Consider the following 20,839-nt stretch of genomic DNA (forward strand, 5'->3'; position numbering starts at 1 on the left):
CGAAGGAGGTGGTGATCGACTTCAGCAGGAAACCACATCTGACTGCACCGGTGAACATCCAGGGCTTGGACATCGACTACAAGTACCTGGGTGTTCACCTAAATAATAAACTGGACTGGACACACAACAAGAATGCCCTGTACAAGAAGGGCCAAAGTCGTCTCCACCTGCTCAGACGACTGAGGTCCTTTGGGGTGTGCAGGACACTGCTAAGAACTTTCTATGACTCTGTGGTGGCTTCAGCCATCCTTTATGCAGTGGTCTGCTGGAGCAGCGGAAGCTCGGAGAGAGACAGGAAGAGACTGAACAAGCTGGTCAGACGGGCCGGCTCTGTCCTGGACTGCTCCCTGGACTCCATCGAGGAGGTGGGTGAGAAGAGGATGTTCTATCATGGACAACCCCTCTCACCCACTGCATCAGACTGTTTCGGACCTAAGCAGCTCCTTCAGTGGCAGACTGCTGCACCCACAATGCAAAAAGGAACGCTACCGCAGGTCCTTCATCCCAGCTGCCATCATGCTGTTCAACCTCAGCCTAAGTAAATAGTTTTTATAGTTTTAGTTTTTTATTCCACTGTACAAAAATGTATATACAGATGACTATATTCCTGCACATCTCTTTCCCTGTTTATTATTTCAGAACACTGTTATTTTTGTAAATATTCTTTCTAAAATGTATATTTGTCAATTACTGTCTGTACATACTAGTGCCAAACTCCATGCTACTGTGACAAGGAAATTTCCCATTCGTGGGATTAATAAACAAATCTAATCTAATCTAATCACAATTTCCCTATTTACTTAATTGTACATGTGGAGATTGTTTTACAGAACAGATGTACAGACAATAATCACAAGGACAGCTTTTAAGAATTCTGTGAGAATTAATCAAATAAAGTTCTGGATCATCTTTATGTGTGTATTAAAACATACAACAGCATTCAGAAAGAAAATACACAGTCCAACCTGAGAAACGCAAAAGTTAAAATGATGAACTAAAATTTTAGTAAATGATTCTTGAGTTGATGGAAGGTTTTATATTTTCCATTTGGCCAGCATTTCACATCATTGAATTTCCACTAATATGCTTGTTTTTATATATGAGTCCACTGGCTTAGGATCTGTTTTTCTTTTTTTTATATGAAATACACGTTTTTTGGTTACCGCTAACATGACAGTATTTCTTTGCACTTTGTTTTTTTTTAACAAAACTTTATGTTTAACGCTTTAACACCAGATCTTTAGCTCCAGTTTTGACATTCTTTCAACTACTGTACCACTTCAACCATTTACGCCATCAAGGTAAATCAGCTTCTTCTGTCACAAAGAACAGCGGCTTTGGTGCCAAACCGTTATGAAAAGCTGTCAAAAACCAGCTGATTGTGTTGATCATGTAAATGGCCAAAGGATTAGGATGTCAAAGAGCGTGCGTGTATGTCGACCACGACTGCTCCGGTGTTGTGGAGGGCGGTGTAGATTTAAAGGGTCGATGCAGGCCCTGATCTTTTTTTTGCATGTTTGACGCGTTTCCTTGCTGCAGCACACCTACAGCTCTGTCATTACCGCACCGCTCCACAAAGAGATTGCATTTATTGGAGATGTAAAGGCAAAGATGGATCATATTTTCTCCACATAAGGAGCGTCTCTCTGTTACCTTATAGTGACGTTTAAGCGAGATGAGAGCAAAGACTCGAGCTGTTTGTGGAAGTGAAGAGCCTGAGTGTGTGACAGTGCGTGAGTGTGAGAGTGGTAGGTGAGTCTGTAGCAATAACTCGTCTGACTGAGGTCAGGATGGGAAAAAGTGTCGATGAGTTTCACAAGTTCTACGCTCCCCAGACAGGCCTCTCTGACCGCCGCGTGGAACCGCTTCTCATCCCATGTCGGCCCGGTCCAGAAACTTATGTCGAACCTGATGGGTTCGGGGAACAGGGACAATGGCCGACAAGGCGTCCCCGGTGGCGGGCGGGAGCTGAACTGTTTTAAGAAACGCTGGTCGTGCGTCCATAGCAACCGCCAGTCAGGGAGTGAGAACAGAAGGAGAGCAAGGAGGTCCAGGTTTAGGGATACATTAACGCCAATCGGCTTGTCGGTGTCTGCTGAGTGAGTTGCAAACACTTTACCCAGAATTCCCATGGGCTGTGCCGTCAAATGCAGGACTTCTCCTTCCGTCGTTATGGAAACATCAAAAGGGGCGAGGAGGGATTCCAGTTGGTGTCCCAACTGTTTCACTGGCTCACATTCAGAAGGAAAAACACCTCTGAGGACGAGCTCATGGAAGGCTGGAAGACCCCAAAGGCTGATGGGTACATTCCTAAACACCACTTCACTCACCCCATATAACGTACCAGGAGCATCCTGAAGGCCTTCACTGAACTCATTTCCCTCCAGCCCAGCCCTTTTGTCAGCCTCTTCACTCTTCCTCTGAGGCCCCACGTCCTTCTTCCTGTCCTGCTTTGTTACGAGAAGTTCCTCGGCATAAGGCAGCAACGATGGACGCAGCACATAAAAGTCAAGGTCGACCTCAAGATCAAGGGATGCAGACCAGAAATTCTCAGCCCTTTTGCTCTTTGCCCTGTCTTCTTTTGTGGAGCTGACACTCCACAAATGTGTCAGTGTGTGCAAGCTTCCAACATCGTCTCCAAATCTGAAGTCTTTGGGAAGGACCCAGTAGCACTGCGAGATGTCAACACCACAGCTGGACGCCTGCAGCCGTTTGGCTGGAATAAAGTACGGGATGGACTCTGTTGTCATGGAGACTGGCCATTTTTCCCTCAGTCCCTCCAAAAGGAAATCTTGCACCAGCTTTACAGGATGCACAGAATCTAAGCAGAGGAACTTCCTGAAGAAACAGAAGTGATTCAGCAGTTATGGCCCTGCTGCTAAACACCACCAGGGCTCGGCGCCGCCATACCTGAACAGGAAATCACTGAGCTCCGCTGGTGCGCTGTAGTGGATCTTCTCCCCCTCAACAACTTCCTCCACTTCGACTCTCACAGGAAAAGCGTAGGCCTGGCTGCGAGTGAACACGTGCAGCAGAGCCTTCTCCACCCGAAAGCCTTTATCTTGGCTCCTGCACAGCGACAAGCACCAACCATGAGCCCATCAACCAGCAGAGGAACATGCGGGCGGAGGCTGCTTCTCCTCCTCCCTGCAGCACTCGCGTCCACTGCTCACCTGTATCCAGTGCATTTGTAGCCTTGAGGACTGCTGCTATCAAAAGGATAAACAGCACTCAGGATGAGACCGGCCTCTGCTGCCATGGCAACCACCTGCCAACTGTTATGCCACTCGCGCCTTGGCTCGTCCGCCGGCGTTCCCCCCTGTCCGTTGCACAGGGAGACGTGAACCTCCCCGTCTTTTGTCAAAACCTGAACACAACTGAAAGAAAAAGGTGGAGGACTTTCAGGAAAGAGTCAGAAAATGGAAGCTTCTCTGGCTCACAAAACAAGAACATAATTGTGCAACTTTAAGCATCCATTTTTTTATATGTACAGACTAAAAACGTAAAATATATTTTTAAAACTGTAATCAGCTACAACAACTACTAATAGAAATACTATCAAAATTTATGTTTTTTAAAACACCTGTTCTAATCAACTGTGCAGTAAGACATTTTCATTTCTAAAATCATGTTTAATTATACTAAAGCAAACGCAGGGACACAGACTCTCCTAAAAATGGCAGTAAAGCTTTAGATAATACAGTTTTTATATTTTGATGGTTTTCTTTTTGTCCTAATCCTGGACAACACAAGAATAACTTTATTCTGGGCTTTTAAAGTTAATTTGACTTTTTGTTTGTTCATTTTGGACAGCAACCACCAACAGCAGCCAAAAAATACAAATAAAAGAAGAAAAATGAAAGAAAAATGAGAAAAATTGGCTTTCTTCTGGCTCCAAATAAAGTCAATTCAGTTGCCATTTTGCCGTGATTTGGGCGCGTTCCGTTTGAGCCAGACGACGTCGATAAGCAGTGACTGGTCCGAGTTGGTCTGAGTCAGTGACTGTATGTGAGAACTGGACTGAGTGACACCCTCCTCCCTGGTGTTCCAAATACAAACTACTTGTGAGCTCCAAGAAGCCAAATTCCAGTTGAAATTAATTGAAAATCAAATTTAACCAGAAAAAGGTGATAAAATTGTGAGGAAAAATTCAAATATTTTATGAAAATAAAGCTGTCAAATTATGATTTAACATGTTAATTTACAAGAAAAATGTCAGTTTTTTCCCAAAGAATTTTACAATCTTCTCATGTTACAACCTTTTTTCTCATAGGCTAATTTATTACATTATTCTCATAATTTTACAGCTTTTCTTTCATAATTTTACCACTTTACCTCATTTTAACTCATACTTGTAAAACTTTTCCCCTTATAATTTGACGGCTTTCACTTCGGAATTTTGCTCTTTTTTCGCTCGTAATTTTGATGTTTTTGCTTATATTTCAATAACTTTTACCTCATAATTTTACATATTTTCTTTGAATAAATTTTTTAATGTTTCATCCTAATTTTACTACTTCCCCCTATAAATTTACTACTTTTTTCCCTAAATTTATGACTTTTTTTTATACTTTATTTACTTTTTACCTCATAATTTTACAACGTTCACTTAATTTTGCGCATACACACACACACACCTAATTTTACAATATTTTGCCATAATTTTCTACTTCCTGAAGTACAAATTTCCCAATTTCCTAACTTTATTCACATTGATTTGTTTTGTTTTCCTCTTTACAATGACCATAATACTCAGTATTATGGTCATTGTATAGTAAATAAATGAAGAAATCCGATATTGTCCGATTTCTGCTGTGCAGATTTACAGCTTCACCGTTTCGCTTCGTTGTACCTGAGGAAGAAGTTTCTGAGCAGCTCCTTGTTCTTTTTCACGCCGCTTTTCCTCCCGCAGTGTGGAAAATTGAAGAGAACTCTGTCGAACAGTCGTCCCCGCAGCGCCGGACACTCCGCCAGCCGCGTGCAGTCCACCTCAAACAGCACACTCCCACCTGAAGAGCACGCGCCACAGAAGGAAGGAAGGAGCAGAGGTCTCAAAGAGGCGACAGTTGGCCACGGAAACCGTTTATGGAGCGCGCGGCCGGAGGCATTCGTACCTGAGTCCGTGATGCTGCTGATATTGCTGGCTGCTCCTTCAAAGAGCAGCACCTCCTCCTGACGCTGCGGACAGGTGGCCGTGACTTTCCCCATCCAACAAAGGGAGGCTGAGAAGGAGAAATTCCCCTCTCCGACTAACAATACCGTCCTTGAATGCGACATGGTCAACCTGAAGTGAACCTGGATGAAGTTCTAAAACATTTGTTAAACCTAAATCTCCCGAATAAGCACCGTCAAATCCGGTGCTCCCCCTGAAACGGAGACTTAATTTGGCAGGTAGTCATATCTATGCTTTTTTTTTTTTTATAAAGAACACACCAGCCGCCGTGGCTCAGTTTGCCTCCAACATCGTGATTAATCAGGGAGGGAAGGAGCCGAGGAGAAAGCCGGTGACCAGCCTGCATCCGAGAAGAGCCTTGGCAGCGTGGAGGTGTCGCACACAAAACAGTCCGATGCGAAACACCATGGCAGTAACCTTATGTTCCCTGTTCACCCCCATGCACCAAATACACATTTTTAACGTATACGTAAAAGACCAAATGTGTACTTAATGCTCGGATAATAATTTATGTGTTTTTTTGCTTGGTAAATGTTGAGAGTGCTATTGCAAGTCTAACGAGAACCGCGCGCATGCGGCGCGTGGCGTCCTGAAGAGGGAGCCGTTGTCAGCATCCGTCCAAGCTCAGCATCACTTTCAGTCCATCATCCTGCACCTCAGTCGGTACTTTTGGTAAAACAGAAGTGTCCTGGTTGCGTTTGCGATGCAGGGGACCTTGGGTGCAGCGGGGATCTCTCGGTATATCATTTGGAGGAGGCGGTAAACGTTCCGTCCCGTGATATAAGTGGCTGCTGATGCTAAGGTCATGCTAGCTAAGGGATTTACTTGACGTGAACGCATCCCACTGTTCTCCATTTGTGCTAACTGATGCCTTTTGGATCTAAATATGTTGTAAAAAAGACTTGAACAATCTGCATAAAGAAGCTCTTTGTGTTAGTTTGTCATTTTTGACCCCAACCTTTCTGGAAAAGCCCCCCTGACCAGGCAGGGAAGTGAGTTTCTGGTCATTTCTTCCTCATGTTATGGAGTTTGTTTTCATAAATTCAAAGCTCCTAAAAGCAGCTAAATGATGACATTGGATTGTTGTGTGTGTGTCCATCAGGAAGCCTCACACCCACATGGGCAGTGTTTTGGCTTTGTCGTCCAGTCCCGGCCATCAGAACTGGCCTTTCTCCACAGAACCCCCCCTGTCCCGCTGGGACACACATCCGGCTCACTGGGACAGTCCACCCCGCTGGGAGAGGAAAGATGGACGCCTCCCCAACCCTGGCAGCTTCCACTCCCTCCACAGGAGTTGCAAAGGTATCTTGATTGTAGCTTTGGAAGCGCTGAGAGATCAGCAACACCAAAAGGTTGTAATTTTGCGTCTGTTTTTGAACCAAACTTCATCAATTTTCCGAGTTTTTTTCTTTGTTTTTATCAGAGGAAGTTTTAACAGTTTTTTAAATCTTTTTTATTTCTGCTTTAGATGTGTTTCCCCATCAGATTGAAGGTGTTAAGATGATCATCAACAAAACCTTAAGCAGCTTCTTTAAGGTGACTTCTATTTTTCCGCTTGTTGTGCTGTTTTTTTTTCCAAAATGGCGATGTTTTGATGACTGTTGTCCCTGCATCCAGGTGAGCCACAGTGTCCACCTCAGCGCCGTCAGTCCTTCCTACTATCGCTTCCACGTGGAGCACTTGCAGTCGGATGACTACAGCAAGGACAAGGTCGGTCTTCATTTGATGACATTTGTGTTTTCGATGTTTTCTAACATTTTCTTGTGGTATTTTTCTGATGATGGAGGACATATAATAGGAAAAATACAGCTCAAAATGGCATTTTTGAGTATTTTTTTATTTTAATCATTGCGAATCAGGAGCATCTGAAAAAATGTAGTTTGAAAAAGATCTTTTTAGTGATGCTGGGAGGGCCATGAGCTATCTGCTACCAGCTCTCAGCAACTGGGAATTATCCTTTGATCGAAGTGAGACTTGAAACCAGCGTTTGCCCCTAAAGTGTCAGTCAGAAATGTTGTGTTTACCATTGTTGTCCCTTCAGGAGGCGCCGGCACTGATCGGTGAGATGGACTCTTCGGGGAGTCTGAACGCTCACGCTCTGTTGCACCTTACAGAGCGGGTTCGAGCCCGAACTGTGTTTCAGGTCAGCACCAAGTGTTTGTTGCTTCAAGAAATTCTGATGCTCCATTCGAACGGTTACAGAGAAGTGAGTTGTAGGCTATGTCCAAATTCCCCTCACTAACCCCTAAAAGACTACGTGTGTTCCCTGTTTATCACAGGAGTTATGTCCTAAAAATAAACTGCGAGAGTGGAAATCCGCAAAGTAGGATTACAGATGTGTTAAGGCAGTAAAACTTCTCACTACACACCACTCACTTTTCTCAGAGAGGCATGAACCTTTTTACACTTTTCTCTCTTGTTTAAACTCTCAAAGTTCAAACCTTCACAGAAAAATAAGTTCAGTGTTATAGGATGAAAACAAAGATCTGATTGCGATCAAAGATTTATGTAAATGTGGAAAGCCAAACGCATTCTGTACAACAGACACAGCATTAGGAGGTTGATTGACAGCACTGTACAGCCAATCCGGATGCAGAAGACAATCCCCTGTAAAAAAAAAAATGCCTGCAAAATTGCACTGAAAAAAAATCTGCAAAACTGTTAAAGGTGAACCGTGATGTAACAAGGTAGCACTGTAGTTTGGAAACTTCTAGTACTCTGGATTTAAACCCAATTCAGACACAAGCTCACTACTTTTATTAAAATGGCAAAACGAAGTAAAGATATGAACATTTTACAAACATTAGTTATGAATCGGCTGCGTTCTGACGATGAAAACATAGATGATTTTTAAAATATAAATGGGCTGCACAGTGGTGCAATGGGTAGCGCTCTCGCCTCACAGCAGGAGGGGGCCTTTCTGTGTGGAGTTGGCTTGTTCTCCCCATGTATGCGTGGGTTTTCTACAGGCACTCTGACTTCCTCCCATGGTTCATAGGTCGATTGGTTTCTTGAAAGCGTCCCTGGGCATGCATTTGTGAGTGTGTGTCATGCGAAAGACTGGCGACCTGTCCAGGGTGTACCCCGCCTTCGCCCGACAGTAGCCGGGACAGGCTCCAGCATCCCCTGGACCCTAAAAGGGTTAAGAAAACAGATGGATGGATAAAATATCAATTTAAATACATTTTTGATCAAATGTCATATCGTTCAGACACATTGCATTGTGGTTTATATTCGCCAATCTCGTGAGCATTGATTCAAACTTTCAACATAATATACTGGTATGCAGTATATCAGTATATATTTCCCATGATTCAGTTAACGGTGTAACTCACTGTTTGGTTTTAAACTTAGACTTGTGGCATCCCTAGTAATGAGAGAATGAAGACGTAGTCCCAGTTTTTCCTGTTGATGCACTCATAGACTCAGCAGTCCCAGTTTGTGACCTGGCAGTTTGAAACGGAGTACAGAGGCAGCGACTTCACGGCTGCCGTGACCGTGGCCAACCCAGACATCCTCAGGGAGTCAGGTAAAGAAAAATTGTGGTTTTACTGCAAAAAGAACATTTCAGTGTCGCAATAAAGTTTTCGTTTTTCCTTTTGTGCCCAGTCATTCTTGTGGCACACTTTCTACAGAGCGTATCCTCTGGACTTGTACTTGGCGGTGAGCTGGTCTACCATCGAGGCCGAGCAGAGGAAGGAGGAATTTTAACTCTGGCTGGACAATATTCAAGTACAATCTTTTAGCGATCTGTTCACAACAGGAAATGTTAACTAATCTGTGCTTCAAGCATCCGCTTTTATTGGCAGCAGCATTTACATTACCTCCATGTTTATGACGGCATGCAGGACCAAACTGGGTTGCGACGCTCAACGCCGGTAAAGGAGGGGCGCACGCCAGCTACTATCACCGAGCCAACAAGCAGGTCAGCCAGCCCAGCTGTACTCAAAGAGTAGAGCCATTTAACCCTTTATTACCAGAGCTTTAGCTCCAGTTTAGGCAGTTAACGTAATTCCAGCAGATTCTGAAATGGAGAAAAGCCGTTTTTGGCATATTGTTTTTTTTGTACTTGTGAAAATCAGAAGTGATTCAATAAATGCGGGGATTAAAATATACTAGATTGATTAAATCTGCTGTTTTTATTCATTTTTAACATAAGAACTTATTATTGTACTGACAAAAGTTCATTTATTTTTGTTTAAGTTACTAGAAATATAAATATTGTTTTTCAAAATTAAAACTAAAATGTTTTTGCTTAATAAATGTGAAAAAAAACAATTTTTTTCGTCTTTGAATCGTAACTTGAATTGTGAACTTGTAAATAAAATGAAAATTGATTTAGTGTTTTGGGCAGAGGTTCTTTGCCCTAGAATGAAAAATTCCTTTGTTTGCTTTTGGCCAGATCCAAGTCGGGGTGGAGTTTGAAGCCAGTACCAGGACACAGGAAACCACCACCTCATTCGGGTACCAAATGGAACTGCCCGAGGCCAACATGGTCTTCAGAGGTATCCTTTGTTTTAGCAGCAGAGCTATATCTCTGGCTCCAAGCTAACCAACCAGAAACCTTTGTGTCGTTTTTATGCAGGTATGATAAACAGTCGCTGCATTATAGGGGGAGTACTGGAGAAGCGTTTGTCACCACTGCCAGCCACCGTCATCATGGGGGCTTTTGTAAATCATCGAGGCGACAAGCTGCAGGTGGGCCTCGGCGTCACCGTGGGATAAACATCCATTAACCCAACAAAGACTTCCCAGAACATTTCTAGTTTAACTCAGTGCATCTCACCTACTGACCTACCTCTGACCATGGATGTCTGGAAGACAGAGGAGTGCTCCTGAAACTAGAACCCTCTGCTCGTATGTTGGATGGCGTCTGTACTACAAACTGACTGGAAACACCTTTGTACTCCAGGTTGTTATGGAAAAGGAATTCTGAAAGGTCTAAAAAGCTTTTTGGGAAAGTAACACACTAACGAAGATGGAAATCGTTTATTGTTCTGATACAAAGTTTCTGTTGATGATGATGATAAAAAAAATGTAAACAGTAAAAATATTTTTGCTCAATGGAACAAAACAGCAGAACTAGACTGTTGGTACAGTCTAAGATTTTAATAACCTTATTTAAAAGAACTAAAAAAAATGAGGCACATTTAGATTTCAAAATAAAAGAAGCTGTTTTACATAAAACCAACCTGTGTGCAGCTTCTTCCATTCCTCCATTTGTGTCCGTATTTAACCCCTGAAATGTGTGTCACTGAGAAAAGTGGGCTTGAATGTAAAGAGAAAACCTGTTTAAAATTAACTTTATTAAATATGTTCTATTAAACAATCTGTCCTTTGGCAACGTTTTATTGCAAATAATTCAGTCTCAACCACTGAACCCATCAATCCACTTCTAGCGCTGGATCTGTGCGCCTCACACATTGACTGTATACTAGAAATGGACTGAGTGCCCCTCCCCCCTCGTGTTCCACATGGAAAGTTCCTTTTTTTAACATGTTCTTGCTAATTCTTTATTTATTTCTGATATTTTTCTGTAGTGCGGGTTATGTAAGGTTAAACTGGACACTCAGATGCCTAAATAAAAATGTCGTCCCACGTCAAACGTTCAGAACCTTTGATTGACAGATTCTCCCAAGTAGGAATGTAGCCTCCCAAGAAGTCATTCCTGATTGGCCAAAGTGGTTGTCATAGAAATGGTGACTTAGTCCAACCACTGCTTATTGATGTCGTCTGCCTCCAACATGGCGGTGTCTTTATCACAAAAAATTGATTGCAACTAAAATTTGACAACTAAATTGACATAATTTTTGTCAAAAGGCTTTTGTCCTGTCTACCCCTGAGCTGCTTTTTTCCAGTCTTGTCAAACTGCTGCTTTTTTGCACTCTGGAAATGGATCTGATCAGCTGGTCTCTGAATTCGATCGACAAAGTTTTTTCCACTTTAAGGAACGGTAAAGCGGACCCTTCCTGCCCAGACGGGACCCATGCGGCTGGATACACCATCGATCCATGGGGCAAGTGGAGGCTGGTGTGCCTGGTCCAGCTGTCTGTGGAAGACGTCGAGGACGTGTACCTATTTGGATTTCTGATAATTGGATTCCTCTTAATTGGGATTGGAGGATTTCTGATTTATCAGGCAGTCTGGGAGCGGAAGACGGAGAGAGGCGATCTGTCAAGGCTCCTGGGAAGGATTCTCCGTGGAGGAGAGACTCAGAACAAGAAACTTTCACAAGCGGATCAAAAGCTCTGTGCTTGTCTTGCCCACTTAAGCAGATTGCTTTAGACCCCTGAACTTGTGCGGAAGATGCAAGCCAACTTGGAGCGTCTCCGTTCGGATCGAGGGACGACTGCGCTAAATTCACCCACTTTATTCGAATTAAAAATCTCCCTCAAAAAAGCAGGGCCAGTCAAGGACTCTCAGTCAGCAGAACAAACAACCTGCTGGCGCCCAAAAGTATGTTATCGGACTCCCCGAAGGAGCTGTGGACAACCGTCCTTGGCTCTACAAAAACAAAGCCGCCTCTACAGAGTGGACTACAGCAGCTGTTCACAGGATGGATGACTGCAACTCACCCCCCTGCTTGACCTTTGGCTGTCCTACTCATCCTCCCTACCCTCCTGAGCCTCGTGTTTGTGTTTTGTCTGCATAATGTGCTATTTATGTTAAACGGTGTAGTTTTTTTCTTGTATCTACACATTGTACGCAGTGTAGAGATACAACTTTTTTTTGTCACCAATCCCCCCCCCCCCCCCCGCCCCATCGTGGACCATCTGCACGCTACATCCCTCAAGGCACGCATCACACGAAGCAGCAGCCTCAGTCAACTCTGAACTGTATGTGTGTATTTGTTGTATGTCTGATCTTGTTCGGGTTGCACACATCTCGTATGTCAGTGTAAAAGCTGTACATGTGACAATAAAAGCTATTCATTCATTCATTTATTCATTCATTCATTCATAATGTGGTTGGAGCTGGAACTAAGCTATTTTTTTTGGATGACGTCACACTGACTCCATCCAGTTCTCATATACAGTCAACCGTCTCAAAGGTTACAGTACAACAAGTTACAACACTATTGTGAAGAGGCCAAAGAGAGCAGGATTGAAATGAATTGAAACATTTCCCCTTTTTTTTGCTCATTGAATGCTCAGTGCACACTAGTTTTTCACAGAGACTTCCAGGAAGCTGAATTTTGGAACTGAAGATTTAGACACTGACAAAATGTCGAACGGCCTAAATACATAGTCCACTAAGTAGTGAGGGAATTTGGACACAACCTGTGTCTTACTGGTCTTTGACCTCTTTGTTAACAATAACTGAATAAATAAGATTGTCCAGCTAACATGTTCGGCCTGATGAAAGCAGAAAGTTTCAGTCCAGCTCGTGATATTCTGCCACAGAGGGGCGGGTAAAAGTTAACAAGAGCGTTGCACCGTCTGCAGCTGGACGTCCTCCTCAGCTTTACGGCTGTAAAAACACCACATCTTTGATGTAAAGTCTGTGACCATTTAAATATTCTGAACATGTATATTCATGTGAATATATAATCCAACGCTGCTGATGCTGACATCAGGCTGTGGTGTCCAGCTGCTGATCCCAACAGCGGAGGAGAAACTGCTCCTCCTCCTGTCTTGTTAAATGTCTTTGAAGAAAGAAAAGAAGTTTTTCCCCGTGTCTTTTTTCAACCGCAGGGATTTACTCCTCTGGAGTCCAAAGGAGCCATTTCTTTCCTGCCGGGGCTCATCATGCTGCGCCACCTGCTGACTGATCACCTGCCGCATGTCCTCCTGGGGAGAGGCCGGAGGAAAGCAGGAGGATCAGGGCGGTTTAGAAGAACCACTGGGAGATCTGGATACTGTGCACCCACCTGCCAGGCCTCTAGCTCTTGAGACAGCGTCACCTTTTGTTTGATAGTGTTGAGAAGCTGCTGAGTCAATGTTTCTTTTTCTTGGCGCACCGTGGCCAAGTCACTTTCGAGGGATCTAAAAGATCAAGGCAAAATTAGAAATGAATTCAGTGAATTAGAATATCTTCCATGCAGTGAAATAAAATGTTAATTTTCATTTCAAAATTGAAGCTAATGGATACTCAATTTGAAAATCTCAGGAAAAAGACCAAGAAAAACAGCTTTTGAAAATTGGACTAATAAAAAGCACAAAAAATATTAGGCACTTGGCATTGGGGGCTGCAGGTCGTGGTTCAAATCCCAGCTGGGTTTCTTCTGTGTGGAGTTTGCATGTTCTCCCTGTGCATGTATGGGTTTTCTCAGCTTCCTCCCACAATCCCTATAACATGCTTCATAAGTTAATGAAGGATTCTAAATTGTCCATAGGTGTGCATGTAGGAGTTTGTGTATCCCTGCAACAGATTGTCATCCTGTCCAGGGTGTCCCCCGCCTCCATCCCAACAGCAGCTAGGATGGGCTCCAGCAACCCTGTGACCCAAAAGACATTCTGCAGTTTCAGAAGATGGGTGGGTGGACTTGGCATTGGATGATACTCCCTTTGTAAAAGTACTGCAGCAATGAGGCATTGCACGGAGGCCCCCAGTTTGTGTTGGGTCTGGTGTCTGAATGTACCCCATGATTCCTGTGAGGTTTAGACAAAGTGAGTTCAAATAAATGATCCTCAAACTAGGGATTAGTATTTTTACAGTCTGGGCAGGTGTCCTCAATGAAGCTGGTCAGCAGAGGGAAGCTAAAATGGCCAAGTGGATGGTTACACTGTCTTTGGACTTTATAAAGCACAACAGAACAAAAACAGGAGCTGACAAGGGGTTAACTTCACACTAGAAACTTGGATTTTGTGTCTTTCCTGTCTTCATCTAGATTTTAGGACTGTAAATGAAATGCACTTTAACCCTTGTGCTATCCTAGGCACTTTAACATTGGAGTTGGGTCATCTAGACCCACTAGACTTTCTTCAATGATTTGTGATCTTCACTGGTGTCCATGGATTACACGAAATCCTCTTCACCTTTGTCATGGTAGGGAGAACACATCAATGGTCATCTTGACCCCATAGGATAGCACAAGAGTTACTCTGTTTAAAAGACTTAAGCAAAAGTGAAGTTTTTCTTGGAAAAATGTGTCTGATGTTTTCAATGGTTTTAAAGTGACTTGATTCAAAGGATATCCCATGTCTTGACATCTTCATCAGCCATCCACTCTATGTGAATCCACCTTAAATTCTTACTTTAAAAAATCCTCTCATAACCTGTAGTTGTTTTTAATTGATGTGAACTGTTTTCAACCACAACTTTCCTTCCATTTACATTTAAACGGATGTACTTGAATGCAGCACTCTGTCAACAACCAGCTTCTTCAGGAATGGTCTTTTGCAGTATGTTAAATCATCAAAAGGCCTTTTCATTTGCAATTATAGAATCTGGATTGACAATTTGAGTCTGTGTCAAACTATTCACAAAATTTAAATTAAAAAAGGATTTTGGTCGTTTGATAATTGTACAATACAATCCTCAAAATCTGATGAAAGTCAAACTTTCAAAACCAATAATTTATATAAAATACCTAAGCTGTGCATTTTGAAAGAAATTAATAAAAGAAATCAACATTTTGGTTCTATTTTAGTTTATAATAAAACGTTCACCTGTAACTTGGCTTCTCAGGGCCGCCTTGGGAAGACTTGAGCTCGTCCCTCAAACTCTCAAGTTCCTCTAGTTGAGACTGGACCTAGAAAATGCAAGATCTTCAGTTGGGTTGACATCGCTTTACTTTTATAGAACTAATTAAAGGAAAATTCTTTCTTAGAGCACAGAAAATTTACAATTAAAGTAAAAAATCAAAGTAAATTCTGTCCATTTTTGTTCAATCAATCTTTTCATCTAAAGATAAGAAATAGTTTCAATGCATTTTTTATTTGACCTATAGTTATAAAAGCAAATCTGACAACAGATTTAAAATTTTACAAAAAATCTGAACAAAATGTGATTATACTCGATTTAAGTTTCAGTATTTATCAATGCTCCCTAGTGGCAGAATTTTAGAGGCTTTTTCCAGTCCATACCAAATGAAAGCATGGTGTTGTGGTGAAAAGGGGTTGAACTCAAATGTGTGTACACAGAAGAACTGACCTTCTCTTTTAGTGCTTGTATTTCTTCATCCCTTGCTTGCAGGACAGTGGAGTGAGCCAGCAGTGCGTCTTTTGCCTGATCATCAAGAGAAAACCAAAACCAAACAAATGACTTTGTGATTTCAGACAGGACACACAAAAACACCCAATCTGGTGAATTAGGTCATCACTGCTAACGTTTTTAGGTTGAGGACACCAGTTAGTACCCAAGAGGTGGTTCGTAACTCAGGTGGGCGAGGGGGTGTTTTTTTGAGTACCTGTGACTGCTGAATTTCACTGAGCAGAGACAAAGGTTGTGTGTGTGCGCTGTCCAGAACGCTGTCCTCTCCCAGGTTCAGAGCTTTTTCTTGCAGCGATCGATTCAAGGTGCGCAATTCAAACACCACCCCATGCTCCTGCTCTATCTAGGGACCCACACAACACACACGAACACTGTGAGAGGTGATTGCATGCAAACACTCTGAGCAGCTTTTTTCCCCTATTTGGTTTTCTGTTTAGTTTTCTGAAACACAGAAAACTGTAAAACAGCACTGCCATAATCATGCCATGATGCTTTTAGCCACAGCTAATTTAGCAGAATTTGACCCGAATTTGGCCCAAAAAAAGATTTAATAAATAAAACCATGGGTGAAAGATTAAAAAAAGTCATGTTAAAATGTGTACAGAAAAGAGTTTAAGACCCAAAAATTGAATAAGAAAAACAAAGAAGTCACAGAGCGAGTCAACATGTTATAACATGCTGCTGCAGCCACAACCAGGATTTGGTTTGTTAAATCAAAAATGCTAAACCAGGTTTCAGACTTTATATTAGTGGGAAGCATATATAATAAGTTCTCACATTTGATTTTACAAGTTATCACATCAAATTTACAAGTGCGTCCATTTTGGAACATTAATACCTTCATACAAGCAGATTCAAACATGGCTCCTTTTACAAAGAGTGCAAAAGTCTTGCAAAAGGGATACCAGTAAAGGTGGATCTGCTGCAGCTCTGCAATTTCGACACAAGTTTACTAAAGAGTTTAATTCATTTTTAGACATTTCAAAACCATCTTAAAAACCTTGAAATTGATCAGGTTTTAAGATTTTATTTTTTAATATTACAGTGATGGTTCTGTGATCTAACAACTTCAGAGCTCTGTATGTTAAGACCACAGGTCTGCAACCTTCAACATTAAAAGTCATTTGGGCTGATTTCTCTCCAACCAAAACCCAGTAAGAGCCGCAAATATAAATAAATATTTGCTACTGTTACTACTATAAAGTTGTGTTTTTACATGAACAAAAACAGAAACAAAAGGAGGAAATATGTTTTTTTTTACATGTGAAATCCTTTTTTAAAATTTTGACAAAGACTTATATTCATTCCTTTTAAAATTAGTAACACAAGTATGCTGCTGCAGCAAATGCACACAAACTTTAAACAAAACACATCCACAATAATTCTATTGTTATGCCCCAAGTCTACCTTGATGTGCCATCATCATTTTCCTTGCTGTTAACCTGATTATAAATGGAACGTCATTGGTCTATGAACTATCAGAAAAATTATGTAGTATAGCCTTTTTTTTAATTAAAACAAAAATTTCCATAAGACCACATTTTACCAATGTATAAGAAATTTGTGCATTCAATAGTTGTTCACATTGAGGCTCTCGTCTGAGTGTAATGTCAGCAGTGGTGTAAAAAACATTACTCATAGTTCAGCCATACATTCATAAACCTGGTTAATTAAAATGAAATTAATGCTAAAAACTGATAACAGTTACTTTCTAAAATGACTATATTTTTCTTTATCCAGAGCCACAGTGGAGCGGTAAAAGCGCTACATGTGGCTCCAGAGCATCAGGTTGCTAACCCATGTTATAGGCCTTCCACTAGTTTAAGTGGAAGCTTCTGTTAGTTAGTTATAATGGATGCTCTATGTGAGACGCTGTTCACAGTGGACCACCTGACCTCGGCCTCCTTCTCACTCAGTCTGCTCTGCAGCTCCAGCACTGTCTCCTTCAGTCCATCCCTCTCTGAGCGCAGCCTCTGGCTGTCCTCCTGCCAATTCTTCAGCTGCGCCTCCATGTGTGCCAGCCGCTCCTTCAAGACCCTGTTCTGTGTCACCACAACCCAAATTCATCAACATTCACCGACTTTGGAAAACAAATACAATCTTAAAGTTCCACTTCAATAATCTTTTGATTTATTGTAAAAGCGTTGGCAGTGGACTTTTAATCATGATCATGCTGTTTTTAGTCAATTAAAACCTGTCATTTTCTAAGACATAGTTTCTGCAGAGCTTGTTTTGGGTGGGACCATTTACGCAGAGCTGAGCCACCCCAATTCCCCCTTCAAGTCGCCCATCACTAAGAGCTATCTGTTTACATATTCTCCCACTAGCTTACTGCCCGTCACACCCCTTTCTCCTGTGACCCGCCCAATGTATTTTCTACATAACAAATACAATTTTTTCAAACCGCATTTTTTGATCTGCCCATGATCCACAACAACTTGAATGAGGAAATACTCAGAAAGGCAATCTTAATGTTCATTTTCTTTATATCTGTGCTCCATCACCAGAAAAATACCACAAGAATATGTTAAAAACGCCAGAAACACGAATTTCATCAAAGTATGGGTATTTAACTTAAATTTTGCTGGCCATTTTTGTTACTTTTGTTATATTTTATAAAAGTACAGTTGATATCTGACAAAAAATGTGTTTTAGTGTACACTTACAATGTTTGTCTAAAAGTTCTATAGTTTGTTTCTTTTTATTATTTTGAGCAAAGTTTCTGCAGATTGAAATTTGATCAGAAAACGCTTTGTTCCACTATGCGACTACAAAAAAAGCTTAATTGGCTTAAACTCAATTTTCACATCTGAAACCGTTGTTTTTTATAGGTATCCATCAGTGTAAAAACTTTGTTCACCTTTTAACATTTGTATGATCTGTAAGAGTTTATTTTTTTTTGTTGCATTTGTCAGCCAAAAATAAAAGCCTGACTTTGTTGTTAGTTTGTGAAAACAGATTACCTCTGCCTGCCAGTTCTTTAGCTGTGTGAGGCTGATGTTGCGGCTGAAAGAGGACTCCTCCATCTCCTCTCTCAGACAGCGCAGCTCAGTCCTCAAGGAGTGTTCCAGGGTGACAGCCTGCAGAGTAACATGGGAAGCTGTCAAACCCGTTTGCCTGCATTGTTTTTTACCGGAGTGATTGTGATGTGACTCAGCCCACAGATGGAACATTTTTAGCTGTTCTCTGACGGAATGAGCTCACCTCTGCCAGCTGCTCCACCAGTCTCTGGTTATGGCTGGCTAGCTGAGTCATCTGCTCAGTTTCATCTTTCCGCCGCTCACGCCCTTCATTCAGGTATTTCTTCAGCTCTGCTCTAACCGTGGCGAGGTCAGTCATCAGCTCCGCCTCCCTCTGCCCGGACTCCAGCCCCCTCATCTCCAGCTTCCTCTGCAGAACGTGCTTCTCCTGCTGTAAAGCCTGAGACGTTACCGCCCCATTAATGGTTTGAACAAACTGGTAAAGCTGAATTTCACCTTTGACATTCTCAAAGCGAATTTCAAATTGAATTTTGGGAAAATCCAGAGCATTTTCAACAAAGCTATAAAAGATGTGTCATTCTGAAATAGCTTTACGATGATCTGCAGCCCAAACAAGCTCATTAAATCAAGATAAATGGAAAACCAGCTGGTGATTTCCTGTTTTCATAAAAGCTTAACATAATGTTTTTGTAATCCAGGACATGGAAAGGGTGTCACCCATGACATAAATGGTCTTGCCTCACATAGTACTGTTTTCTCATGTCTAAGTGTTTGGTTTCAGGTTCTGGGCTACAGTTAAATTTTGTTTTTTAGACTAAGTGATTAAATTTCTGTCAATTTGTTGTCTAAGTATGTTTAGTCTCTTAAAGTATTTAGTTTGGTTTAGCAGAAGACCGGCATTAGCCTAAAAAATTGTTACATGTTAGAATCTAATTTTCACTGGGTACTTGGTGCATGCAAATTTTGGTGAGTTTTTAACATGTGGCAGAGGTAAACAGTCCAGGACTGCTGTGGGACATAAAGTGGATGTCTTCCTCTTTGTTTTGAAAAAAATAACAGATGGTATAGGAAAAGAAATTAACATGTATCTTTAGGTTTGTTTTCCTTTTAGGTTTGCAAAAGTAGTTTTTAGAAGGCTTGGCATCCCTTTCCCGTGATGTTGAAGGCAGAACTTGCCTTATCCTCACCTCCAAGTCCCTCTCCCTCTGCTCCAGAGATGCTGCCAGCTCCTCGTTCTTTTCCAGCAAGGCCTGACCCAGCTCTGCAGCCAGGATCAGATCCGTCTCCATCCCTCCTCCACTGTCAACATTCTCCGGTGAGGATGAAGGGATAGCATAGGACAGGGACACCGGAGAAGCTGAGGACAGAGGGAAGAACGAGTCCTCCATGGTGGGTGAAGGAAGGCTGGTCTTCCTCAGGGGGAACATCGTTGTAATCAGGCTGGAAACATCACCCCTGGTTCTGTCAAACAGATGTTTGATGGATAAAGATGTCCTTTTCTTCAACAAGAAACTGAAAAGTGTTGTCAGCTTTGATGGTTTGATGTTGTGGTCAATAGTCACTCTTTGTATTCCATATTATTCCAGGCAGGAGAGCGCAACCTCTGATGTTCCTGAAGCTCAGATCTTCTCCTCTGCACAGGTGAGTCTGTGGAACACAATGTACTGCAAGTGATCCACAAAACTTTTAAAGAAGAGTTCTTTCAAAAGTAATCCAATCTAAATACGCCTATGCAGAGGCTTTGTCTGGCAGGCCTTTGGTTTCTCGGACCGAAATACCAGCTCCCGTCTCCTCATTGTTCCGTTCCCCTCCCTAAATTCCGCAGGCAATGTGGAATTCTTTTTAACAAAACTAAATCTTCAAAGTTCCTGGAAAAGTCTGTGAATTTTCGTTTTGTTTTGTCTTTCACCACCGTCACTTCCTGCAAAGTAGGTAAAGTTGACGTCATGAAAAGGCTCTGCATTCCCAGACCTCAAATGAAGTTTTTTGTCCGAAAAAAGACAGATAATTATGAGTTTCAGTCACTAAAACAGCTGCCATTTTGTGATCTATCATATATTTGATGTCATCTAAGTAACTTAATATCTGAAAATATCCTTAAAATGACCTCATCTTCTTGATGAGCATCTAAAAGACAAGTTACATCTTTTTTCTTGGCAGAACACAAGCTACAAGCTACTGGATGAAGAATAGTATCTTTCTTACCTGAGAGTTCCCAACTAAGTGAGGCCAACAGGTACAGCCTTCCTGTTTGTCAAGTGTGTGTTTGTGTATTAGTGTGTGTGGGAGGTGTTTGTGCGATAGAGGCCTAGCTGGTTTCCTTGGCTGTGAAGACTAACATGTAAATCCGGCGTGTGATCCCGCCTCCACCTGAGAAACAGGAAGAGGATAGGTGATGTGAACAGAGGAGGAGTTGCCCAGACACCTGCTGTGGCCAAACACTGAACCTGATGGGTCCACAGCAATGAGCACCTCACTGCTCCTACAGAGAGAGGAAGACCCGAGCAGACAGACTCAGCTCTGTCTGCCT

General features: G+C 42.1%; 3 protein-coding genes across 5 annotated transcripts; 1 reads left to right on the forward strand and 2 right to left on the reverse strand.

The window, feature by feature from the left end:
• Positions 1 to 849: 849 nt before the first annotated feature.
• On the reverse strand, positions 850 to 5,411 carry fdxacb1 (ferredoxin-fold anticodon binding domain containing 1). The gene is made up of 5 exons (XM_004076442.4): positions 5,115 to 5,411; positions 4,853 to 5,009; positions 3,174 to 3,377; positions 2,911 to 3,069; positions 850 to 2,838 (listed from the first exon to the last, which is right to left on the reverse strand). Exons 1-5 carry the CDS (start codon positions 5,275 to 5,277, stop codon positions 1,650 to 1,652), a joined length of 1,872 nt encoding a protein of 623 aa, XP_004076490.1. The 5' UTR covers positions 5,278 to 5,411; the 3' UTR covers positions 850 to 1,649.
• A 56-nt stretch (positions 5,412 to 5,467) lies between these two features.
• On the forward strand, positions 5,468 to 10,502 carry LOC101170291 (mitochondrial import receptor subunit TOM40B). 2 transcript variants are annotated; one of them, XM_020708852.2, is made up of 10 exons: positions 5,468 to 5,545; positions 6,276 to 6,475; positions 6,642 to 6,709; positions 6,791 to 6,883; positions 7,215 to 7,316; positions 8,597 to 8,702; positions 8,783 to 8,905; positions 9,022 to 9,098; positions 9,576 to 9,678; positions 9,759 to 10,502. In XM_020708852.2, the coding sequence occupies exons 2-10, from the start codon at positions 6,292 to 6,294 to the stop codon at positions 9,896 to 9,898; spliced, it is 996 nt and encodes a 331-aa protein (XP_020564511.1). In that variant the 5' UTR covers positions 5,468 to 5,545; positions 6,276 to 6,291; the 3' UTR covers positions 9,899 to 10,502. The 2 variants fall into 2 exon arrangements, with proteins under 2 accessions (XP_020564511.1, XP_004076422.1); XM_004076374.4 differs by lacking the exon at positions 5,468 to 5,545 and adding an exon at positions 5,760 to 6,165.
• A 1,641-nt stretch (positions 10,503 to 12,143) lies between these two features.
• LOC101166572 (BICD family-like cargo adapter 2) lies at positions 12,144 to 20,613 on the reverse strand. Of its 2 annotated transcripts, XM_011483518.3 has the most exons (10): positions 20,515 to 20,613; positions 19,497 to 19,956; positions 18,533 to 18,748; positions 18,292 to 18,408; positions 17,224 to 17,370; positions 15,525 to 15,671; positions 15,269 to 15,343; positions 14,785 to 14,867; positions 13,044 to 13,158; positions 12,144 to 12,963 (listed from the first exon to the last, which is right to left on the reverse strand). In XM_011483518.3, the coding sequence occupies exons 2-10, from the start codon at positions 19,734 to 19,736 to the stop codon at positions 12,811 to 12,813; spliced, it is 1,293 nt and encodes a 430-aa protein (XP_011481820.1). In that variant the 5' UTR covers positions 19,737 to 19,956; positions 20,515 to 20,613; the 3' UTR covers positions 12,144 to 12,810. The 2 variants fall into 2 exon arrangements, with proteins under 2 accessions (XP_011481820.1, XP_023818452.1); XM_023962684.1 differs by lacking the exons at positions 15,525 to 15,671; positions 20,515 to 20,613 and having other exon boundaries at positions 19,497 to 20,427.
• Positions 20,614 to 20,839: the final 226 nt, after the last annotated feature.

Source organism: Oryzias latipes, chromosome 14, assembly GCF_002234675.1.
Source record: "Oryzias latipes chromosome 14, ASM223467v1".
Taxonomy (NCBI): domain Eukaryota; kingdom Metazoa; phylum Chordata; class Actinopteri; order Beloniformes; family Adrianichthyidae; genus Oryzias; species Oryzias latipes.